Raw genomic sequence first — 11067 nt, 5'->3', positions numbered from 1 at the left:
TGTCTAGTTTAGAAATTAAATGGATGACAAAATTACCTCTCCTTGTTTATAATTAATATTTTTCTGCTGGATCTACTTTGAGTTTTGAGTTTGAGTTTATTTCAAACATGCAAGCATACAACATGATACATCTCAATTTCCAGTTTCTCTTTTCAACATGTTCGAAAAGGAGTAGAAAGAAGCAGAGCTTCCAACCCACTTCTCCAAACCAACCCTCTTCTCTAAAGTGGGCTGGCTCAGGGTGGAGGACAGAGTAAAACAACTTGAAAGTGGGCCGGACTGGTAAAATCACGGCACGATAGCTTAAAAATAAAGACAACTTCAGATTGTTTTCTTTGTTTAAAAATAGAACAAGCACATTCCGAAAATGTACAAATCATAATGTTGTTGGTTTTTTTTGTACACTTACATGTTGCTGTATTCTATCTTTATTTGTCGATATTTATACTTTCTGAATAAATCATGTGATAATGTTCATCAGTCATTGGTGTTAATTTTCAATCCATCAAGATAAAATAATAACAAAATCAAATTACAGGATGTTGTTTATGTAGTTTGCTCATTTTCCTCAACTGGTGCACTAACATCCATCCATCCATCAAACCATATTTTACTACTTTTCCCTTTCGGGGTCGCAAGGGGTGCGTGAGCCTATCTCAGCTGCATTCTGGCAGAGGGCGGGGTACACCCTGGACTCACTATTTTATGCTGACCTTTTTTTTCTGCTGCAGCTGTTACATATACAGTGCCTCAGACTGGAAGTATCTGCAGAGAGTGGGGAGGATGGCGGAAAAGATCATCATCAGGACTCCTTTTCCTCCTTTCCGGGAAATCGCAAAAAGCCGCTGCCTGACCAGGGTTCAGAAAATCTGTAAATATTCCTCACATCCCCACCAAGGACGGTTTTCACTGCTGGACTCTAGAAAGAGGTTCTGCAGCCTCCGGAGCAGAACCTCCAGGTTCTGTAACACCTTCTTCCCTCAGGTTATAAGACTCTTGAACGCATCAAAAAAAAAAAAAAATCCTCAAAACGTATTAACTCGCTGGAATATAAAGACAATATAACATACATCCATAAACGTAGATGCACATGAAAAACGTTGTATTTATCTGTACATTAATCTATTTATATCTGCACCTTATTGCTCTTTTATCCTGCACTACAACGAGCTAATGCAACGAAATGTTGTTCTGTACTGTAAAGTTCAAATTGGAATGACAAAAAAAGGAAGTCTAACTCTAATGTAATATTGTACATGGTAATTTAGATTTGCGTGGCGCAGTGGGGAAATGGCCGTGCGCAACCCGAGGGTCCCTGGTTCAATTCCCACCTAGTACCAACCTCGTCACGTCCGTTGTTTCCTGAGCAAGACACTTCACCCTTGCTCCTGATGGGTGCTGGTTGGCGCCTTGCATGGCAGCTCCCTCCATCAGTGTGTGAATGGGTAAATGTGGAAGTAATGTCAAAGCGCTTTGAGTAGCTTGAAGGTAGAAAAGCGCTATACAAGTACAACCCATTTATATATTGTCTATATTATATAAAACTATAATAATATATCAACATATATTATATACTGCATATTCAATATGCAAATATTACATATATGTTATATTTTTTATTTGCTACTATGGTAAAGTTTTAGTCTATTTAATACCTGCATTATCCTTTCCATCCTTACCCTTTCCATCCTTTGAAACTGAGCTACTGTGCGGAACAATTTCCCTCGTGGATCAATAAAGTTTGTATAAGTCTATGTCTAAAATAGGTTTTAAGGTTTGAATACCTCGATAATGGATTTAGTCATTGCTTTATTTGCGATCTTAAACAGAAACACAAGCCATGAAGATTTACAGTACATACGTTGTTTTAACAATGTTAGTATGATAAACCAGAAGCAGATTGCTTGTAAAAAATGAGTATGGTAGAAACATTTATGTATATGAACTAAGAAATCCAAGCTCACAGTAATTAGATCAGACAGTAAAGATACAAAATGACGATGTTAGGTGAAGATTGAGAGGCACCAAGAGGAAATACAGTACTGGACTGTTTCTCTGATGTACTTACAAATGGAGTATAGGAGGTGAACACAATGTCTTGGAGCCATAAAGACACAGATTAACTCTATAAGAAGCAAAGTTAAACACTTTAACAACTTAACACCAGTCCTCACCTCTTCTCTTCTATGCCCCACAATGTTATTTTCTAAGACACCTAGAGGTGGAAATCAGTTTTGCAGTCCGTGTTCTATTTTTACCCTCCTGTCTTGCCGTAGTCAGCTTAGTGTGGGTGTATTTCAGAGAGCAGTTGTCAAACAAACAGCACTGCACTGCAGGCTTTAAGCTTTCTTTTCGACTTTGAAGGCCTAAAACTGTAAGTTTATATGAATACAATATTGTGACAAATATTTGTGCATTTTCAGTTTAAGACTGCTTTAGTAAAATATTTGTGTCCATTGTTGAAAGCTAATTACTGGCAGTATTTGTTGGTTTGGATGTTAAATAGGCTACATAGCAGACGTCTATATTGGTTTATATAGCTATATGCACATGTATGTTGTATATAGACATATGCTAAATGTAAAATGTTTGTTTATGTGTTTTTGTTCACAGTTTTACAAAATATACGATTGATCGCTTGGGACTCTTTTTTCATCAAGGATTATATCATGTTAGCTATCTACTAAGCTAACCAGCAAAAAGCAAGACCAGAATAGTAAAAAGGTTTAACATTCAGTCTGCTTTCAAATGAAAGTGAGCCATTACAACTGCAGACCAGAAAGACATTCAACAACATATCATGGATGATCAAAACCCTAAACCTGAAGATCGAGGTGCACCTTCTGAACACTCCTGTCGTACTTATCACTCTGGCAGCTCTAACCGTTCATCACACAGTTTAGCTCTCAGAGCAAGAGCCAGAGCCGAAACTGCACAAGTCAAGGCTACATTTGCTCAAAGACAAGCAGACATGAATCGAGCAGGCACGGTTAATAGCGGAAAGAGCGGAAAATCAATGTAGAGCAGCTGAAATACAAGATAACTTTGACGCACTGAAGTTACGGATTGATGCTGAATCAGCACGCGCTGAGCCTTAAGTCTTAGAAGCTTATGAGGATGAAGTTGGAGAACCTTCAAGACAAAGAGTAACAGGTTTGGCTTCATATTCATCACAGCAACGCACTAGTGAATATGTGCAACAACATTCTGTGGATCATGGTCAGCAACAACTCCAAGATCCGAAACAAGGAGCCGTTTATTCACCAGAGCGCCAGCAAAACATGGACAACGGTGATTCCGTCTTATCACCAAAGCGCCAGCAGAACATGAACAACGGTGATACGGAAATGCACGGTATGGATGTACGCAGTTGTGCAGAAAAAAACAACTATTTTCACTCGTTGCACAAATTGCAAGGGGAACGCCAGAGCAGACCCACCACCCAAGGCCAACAAAGTCCTGGGAATCCTGTGAAATTCCCCCAAGAAAGATGTTTCCGCCAGCAACTTCAATTTGCACCTTCCCAAGACCAGCAGCGTCGCCACCAAGGTGCACTAACTACATGCCCTCACGTGATCAATCAGGTACGTCAGACTTAGCCAAGTACCTCATTCGCAAATAAATAGTTAGCGCTGATCTCCTGATGTTTGATGATAGACCTGAGAACTACTGGGCATGGAAGGCTTCCGTTATCAACGCCACTGGTGACTTGAACCTCAGCCACAGAGAGGAGTTAGATTTACTGTCCAGAAGGCTGGGACCAAAGTCTGCAGAGTTGGCCAAACGAATCCGTTCAGTCCACATCCATGACGCTACAGGACTCTTAATGTTGTAGAGGAGGCTGGATGAATGCTATGGGTCAGCTGAAACCATTGAAAATGCTATGTTGAAGAGGTTAGAGGAATTTCCAAGAATTGCAAATAAGTATAACCAAAAATTGCACGAACTAGGAGATCTATTGCTAGAACTGGAAGCCGCAAGAAGAGATGGATTCCTACCTGGACTTGCTTACCTCAACACACCCCAGGGAGTCAATCCTATAGCGCAGAAGCTCCCTTATTACTTCAGGAGAAGTGGATCTCATTTGGCTCGAAATATAAAGAAGATTTTCGGGTTCAATATCCTCCTTTTCCCGTCTTTGTACAGTTTATTCAAGACCAAGCAAAGATACAAAATGACCCCAGCTTTGCTGAGCTTACCATGGGTGTTGCAAACATGACAGATAAACTACAGAGAGAAATCAAACAATCTGTGTTCGCCAGGAAAACTGTGGTTTCCAAAGCAGATCCAGGCAAACAAAACAAGGAGGAGAAAAGGGTTGAAGATCCAGACAGAGTGTGTCCTTTACATAATAAGCCCCATCCTCTAAGAAAATGTCATGGCTTCCACAACAAGAGCTTGGAGGAGCAGATATCCTGCCTCAAAGAAAAACACATCTGTTTCAAGTGTTGTGTCTTAACAAGACACTTTGCCAAAGACTGTGATAGAACTGTGCAGAGCAAAGAGTGTGACAGTAGCAGGCACCCAACTGCTTTACACCCTGGCCCAGCAGTAAGAAAACAAGAGAGCTCTGTCATCAAAGATCAAGGCGGGGAGCAAGAGGAGAAAGAACCTCCAGAGGTAGAGTCAAAGTGCACGAAGGTTTGCGGGAATGCAGTTGGCTCCCGATCATGTTCCAAAATATGCTTGGACCGTGTATACCGTGCAAGTCAACGAGAGAAAGCTGTTAAAGCATATGCTGTCCTTGATGAGCAGAGTAACAGGTCGCTGGCCAAGAGTGAGCTATTTGACCTGTTTGGCATTGGATCAGGTGCCACTCCTTACACCCTTAAAACATGCGCAGGAGTCATGGAAACATCAGGAAGACGCGCAAATAATCTCATTGTAGAGTCAATAGATGGCAGGGTACAGATCCCACTGCCAACATTAATTGAGTGTGATATGATGCCCTATGACCGTGCACAGATCCCCTCAGCAGAAATAGCACATTATTATCCGCACCTCAAGCCAGTGGTAGATAAAATACCAGCTATTGATCCTGACGCAGAAATTGTCATGCATCTGGGCAGAGACATCCTACGTGTACACAAAGTATGTAGACAGTACAATGGACCCAACAATGCACCGTAGGCTCATCAATTGGACCTCAGCTGGGTCATTGTCGGAGACGTATGTCTGAAGGGAGTCCACAAGCCAAACAACATTAATGTCTATAGGACCAATGTCCTACCTAATGGACGGACGTCTTTCCCGAGTCCATGTACAAGTGTTATTCATGTGAAAGAAAAGTTTGACAAGAACACACCAAGGTCACGTAATCAAGTCTCCAAAGAGACAAATCTCCTGGAAGATGACACTGATGAACTTGGATGGAACATATTTGAGAGGACAAAGGAGGATGACAAAATAGCATGGTCTATTGATGACAAAGCCTTCCTTGAGATCACGGACAACAATGTCTACATGAATGATGCTAAGACCTGGGTAGCACCCTTACCATTCCGTTCCCCAACACGTCTGCCGAACAATAGAGAGCAAGCGGCAAAACGACTGTAATCTTTATGTCGCACACTGGAAAGAAAACCAGTTAGGAAAGAACAATACACAGAGTTCATGCAGAAGATCCTTGAGTCAGGACAAGCAGAGCTAGCTCCACCATTGAAGGAGAAGCAAGAGTGCTGGTACTTACCAACCTTTGGTGTCTCATCACCCTCAAAAGCTGAATCAAATACGTGAGGTGTTTGATTCTAGTGCTAAACCCGAAGGCATTTCCCTCAACAACATCCTCTTGAAAGGACCAGACTTGAATAATACCCTTCTTGGAGTCCTTATTTGGTTCCGCAAAGAGCCGGTTGCAGTGTCCACCGACATACATAAGGTGTTTTACTGTTTCACAGTCTGGAATGAACACCGTGACTTTCTAAGATTTTTGTGGTTCGAGGACAACAACTTCACAAAACCAGTGACTGAATACCGAATGACTGTGCATGTGTTCGGTAACAGCCCTTCGCCAGCTGTGGCCATTTATGGCTTGAGAAGGGCAGCTGAAGAGGGAGAGAGAGAACATGGTACAGATGCCAAGCATTTCATAATGAGGAACTTCTATGTAGATGATGGGCTTGCCTCATTCTCCAATGCTGAGGAAACTATCACTGTACTGTCAAATGCAAGGGAGATGTTGGCAGAGTCAAGCACCAAGCTACATAAGATAACATCTAACGGCAACACTGTTTTGGATGCTTTCCCCCCTGAAGACCTTGCCAAAGACCTTAAGGACCTCGACCTGACATCTGATCCACTACCACTTCAACGCAGTTTAGGCCTGAGATGGGACCTTCAAACAGACAGTTTCTCCTTCTGTGTGTCTGACAAGGCAAAGCCATTTACAAGAAGGGGAATCCTTTCAGTGGTCAACAGTCTCTGTGATCCCTTGGGGTTCGTGGCCCCTGTCACAGTTCAGGGCAAGGCACTCGTGAGAGATGTAACCAAAGAAGAGTATTATTGGGACACTCCCTTACCAGAAGCCAAAGCAATCCAGTGGAATGTCTGGAAAGATTCCCTAAAGGAACTTATGCAGCTCCAGATCCAGAGAACCTACATCTCTGTTTCTCTGCTCTCCACAGTATACAGAGAGATTTGTGTGTTCTCAAATGCATCAACTATGGCTATATCAGTTGTAGCATACCTCAGGGCAATTGATACAGAAGGACATCATGGGGAAATCCAAGCTGGCTCCACGTCCTGCTCACACTGTCCCTTGTTTGGAATTGTGTGCAGCCGTCTTGGCAGTAGAAATTGCAGAGACGATAATGGATGACATCGATGTAGATACTCACAAGGTCAAGTTCTACACAGACAGCAGGATTGTACTGGGCTACATACATAATACATCCAGAAACTTCTATGTCTACGTGGCAAACAGAGTGACAAGAATAAGAAGGTCATCTACCCCAGATCAATGGCACTAAATCAGCACCAAACTTAATCCTGCAAAACATGGATCTAGGTCTGTCTCAGCGGCTCTCCTACCAGATACCAACTGGCTGACAGGTCCGGCTTTTCTAAGAAATCCAGAAGTGGATGAAGTTCCACAGCCAGAGGCATTTAACCTTCTGCATCCTGAAACTGATGTAGAAGTTCGCCCTCAAGTTTCAACCTATGCTACGAAAGCCACAAGTGGACTTCTTGGCTCTCACCGTTTTGAAAGATTATCCAGCTGGAAATCTCTCACTCGTGCAATTGCCAAGCTTGTCCAAAAGGCTAGAGTCTTCTGGAAAACTACAGACTGTATCTAGAGAAAAGATGAACTCAGTCAAGCAAGACTGGTCATATTGAAAACGACACAAGATATGTACAAAGATTAAATGAAAAGTCTAGCAAAGGGTGAAGCGTTGTCTCGACACAGTCCGCTCAAGAGTTTGGATCCCATCCTTGACGATGAAGGATTGCTGAGAGTCGGAGGTCGGACTTCATCAGCAGACATGACCTGGGAAGAAAAGCATCCGATCATTCTTCCAAAAGACAATCAGATATCTACCTTGTTGGTACGATACTACCACGGACAAGTGGCCCATCAAGGCAGACACTTCACTGAAGGCGCAGTTCGGACAGCTGGACTGCTGATAACAGGAAGTAAGAGACTTGTGTCAAGTGTTAAACAAATGTGTCACCTGCAAAAGAATGACAGGAAAGCTCGAAGAACAGAAAATGTCTAACTTACCTGCGGATAGACTTACCTTGGATCCTCCTTTCACGAACGTTGGACTTGACGTCTTTAGGGCTTGGACCATCTAATCGCGCAAGACGAGAGGTGGATATGCAGAGAATAAACGCTGGGCAGTCATGTTCACCTGTCTGAGTACCCGAGCTCATAAAGACAATGTCAACCTCCAGTTTTATTAATGCCTTAAGGAGATTCACCGCCATCAGAGGGCCTGTGAGACTCCTGCGTTCCGATAAAAGCACAAACTTTATTGGAGCTTGCAGAGAACTGCAAATAAACTCAGAAGACTCGGAGTTGAAAGTTCACTTGCAGAACAAAGGCTGTACCTGGATATTCAATCCGCCACACTCCTATCATATGGGAGGTGTGTGGGAAAGGATGATCGGCATTGCACGCCGCATTTTGGATGCTATGTTGCTTAAAGACAACTGTCGCCTCACCCACAAGGTACTTGTGAGACTGAGTGAAATCATGGCAATCATGAATGCAAGGCTTCTAGTTTTAGTATCGTCTGATCCTGACATGCCAGCAGTTCTCACGCCCGCAATGTTGCTTACTCAAAAGACTGATCCAGTATCTGCTCCTCTAGGGAACATGGATCTGAAAGATCTCTATAACAAGCAATGGAGGCAAGTTCAAAGTCTAGCCGAAACTTTCTGGAAACGTTGGAGAAAAGAGTACTTGGCGACCCTTCAGCCCCACAAGAAGTGGAAGTCAGAAAGACCAAACTTGCAAGTAGGTGATGTGGTACTCCTCAAAGACACTCAAGTAAAGACGAATGAGTGGCCCTGGCATCATTGAGGAAACCTTCCCCAGCTCTGACGGCAGGATTCGAAAAGTGAATGTGAAGATCATCAAACAGGGTACCCCGAAGGTTTATTCCAGACCCGTTTCAAAGGTCGTACTGCTCCTCAGTAAAAAGACATAATGGTATCTTATAATACTAGACGGGGTGTGTTATGCCCCACAATGTTATTTTCTAAGACACCTAGTGGTGGAAATCAGTTTTGCAGTTTGTGTTCTATTTTGACCCTCCTGGATTGCCGTAGTCGGCTTAGTGTGAGATCGACAGGTGGATCGGTGCGGCGTCTTCAGTAATGCGGACGTTGTACCGATCCGTTGTGGTGAAGAAGGAGCTGAGCCAGAAGGCAAAGCTCTCAATTTACCGGTCGATCTACGTTCCCATCCTCACCTATGGTCATGAGCTTTGGGTCATGACCGAAAGGATAAGATCACGGGTACAAGCGGCTGAAATGAGTTTCCTCCGCCGTGTGGCGGGGCTCTCCCTTAGAGATAGGGTGAGAAGCTCTGCCATCCGGGAGGAGCTCAAAGTGAAGCCGCTGCTCCTTCACATTGAGAGGAGTCAGGTGAGGTGGTTCGGGCATCTGGTCATGATGCCACCCGAACACCTCCCTAGGGAGGTGTTTAGGGCACGTCCAACCGGTAGGAGGGCACGGGGAAGAACCAGGACACGTTGGGAAGACTATGTCTCCCGGCTGGCCTGGGAACGCCTCGGAATCCCCCAGGAAGAGCTAGACGAAGTGGCTGGGGAGAGGGAAGTCTGGGTTTCCCTGCTTAGGCTGTTGCCCCCGCGACCCGACCTCGGATAAGCGGAAGAAGATGGATGGATGGATGGATGGACGGCTTAGTGTGGATGTGTTTCAGAGAGCAGTTGTCAAACAAACAGCACTGTACTGCAGGCATTAAGCTTTTTTTTTTACTTTGAAGGCCTAAACCTGTAAGTTTATATGAATACAATATTGTGACATATTATTTGTGCATTTTCAGTTTATGACTGCTTTAGTAAGATATTTGTGTCCATTGTTGAAAGCTAATTACTGGTAGCATTTGTTGGTTTGGATGTTAAATAGGCTACATAGCAGACTTCTATATTGGTTTATATAGCTGACCGAAGAGAAGTTTGAGAATGATCTGCGCGCCTTGAAGCCTGCCGAGGAAAGACACTTTTTGAACCCACGACTCAGCATCTCGGGCTTCACGGTGGATGAGGGGGTTAGTGTGTCTGCCTCACAATACGAAGGTCCTGAGTAGTCAGGGTTTCAATCCCGGGCTCGGGATCTTTTTTGTATGGAGTTTGCGTGTCCTCCCCGTGAATGCGTGGGTTCCCTCTGGGTACTCCGGTTTCCTCCCACCTCCAAAGACATACACCTGGGGATAGGTTGATTGGCAACACTAAATTGCAGAGGTGGGTAGTAACGCGCTACATTTACTCCGTTACATTTACTTGAGTAACTTTTGGGATAAATTGTACTTTTACGAGTAGTTTTCATGCAACATACTTTTACTTGCGTATATTTATCGAGAAGAAACGCTACTTTTACTCCGTTCCATTTATCTACATTCAGCTCGCTATTCGCTACTTTTTTTATCGATCTATTAATGTTTGTTTTGGTTAATGACAGTTTCAAAGTAGAATCTACGCATGCCTGTGTTTCACCAATCACATGTAGTCACTGGTGACGTTGGACCAATCAAACAGAGCCAGGCGGTCACATGACCCGATTTATACAAGTCGAGAAACGTGTTGAGGTGTTACCATTTAGTGGTCAATTGTACGGAATATGTACTGTACTGCGCAATCTAATAAAAGTTTCAATCAATCAATAAAAAGTGTAAAGGAAAAAAGGCACTTTTTTATTTCAACCGTACTTCCCGTCCTAAGCCTAAAGACTGATCGCACAGTTCCTGTCTTCACAATAAAAGCGCTGCTCCATCGCGCCTGCGCTAACAAAATAAGAGTCTCCGAAAGCCAGCGTAAACAAGCTAGCAAGCTACGGAGTTTGCCGCCAATGTATTTCTTGTAAAGTGTTTAAAAAAAAAAAAAGCTGGGCAGATAAGATGCCAAAAACCAACTACTTTCATGTGGTATTAGACAGAAAAGAGGAACTTTTTTCTCCTCCATTTGAAAACGTGGACGTCTGAGTCATCAGAATCAGGTAATTCACCAACTTATATTCTTGTCTTCATAAAAGATAGGAATCTATCAGTTAAACATGCTTGTATATTCATTAAAACACCTTCGACATGTGAACAAAAACGGCAAAATAAATAAATATGATATACTGTATATATATAAATGGGTTGTACTTGTATAGCGCTTTTCTACCTTCAAGGTACTCAAAGCGCTTTGACACTACTTCCACATTCACACACTGATGGAGGGAGCTGCCATGCAAGGCGCCAACCAGCACCCATCAGGAGCAAGAGTGAAGTGTCTTGCTCAGGACACAACGGACGTGACGAGGTTGGTATTAGGTGGGATTTGAACCAGTGACCCTCGGGTTGCCCACGGCCACTCTCCCACTGCGCCACGCCGTCCCTAT

General features: G+C 43.4%; 1 protein-coding gene across 1 annotated transcript; it reads left to right on the top strand.

Annotated features, from left to right (window-relative positions):
- The first annotated feature begins 1801 nt into the window (after nucleotides 1-1801).
- Nucleotides 1802-11056, top strand: LOC133553044 (uncharacterized). Its single transcript, XM_061900800.1, has 2 exons — nucleotides 1802-2374; nucleotides 2614-11056. Exon 2 carries the CDS (start codon nucleotides 4201-4203, stop codon nucleotides 5128-5130), a length of 930 nt encoding a protein of 309 aa, XP_061756784.1. The 5' UTR covers nucleotides 1802-2374; nucleotides 2614-4200; the 3' UTR covers nucleotides 5131-11056.
- Nucleotides 11057-11067: the final 11 nt, after the last annotated feature.

This window comes from Nerophis ophidion, linkage group LG05 (assembly GCF_033978795.1).
Source record: "Nerophis ophidion isolate RoL-2023_Sa linkage group LG05, RoL_Noph_v1.0, whole genome shotgun sequence".
NCBI classification, from domain to species: domain Eukaryota; kingdom Metazoa; phylum Chordata; class Actinopteri; order Syngnathiformes; family Syngnathidae; genus Nerophis; species Nerophis ophidion.
Note: the sequence above shows the minus strand (reverse complement) of the source record. Positions and strands in the feature narration are given on the sequence as shown.

Bases quoted from the DNA above. Each gene is read 5' to 3' on its own strand.
- LOC133553044 (XM_061900800.1), top strand. From the start codon at position 4,201: ATGGGTGTTGCAAACATGACAGATAAACTACAGAGAGAAATCAAACAA.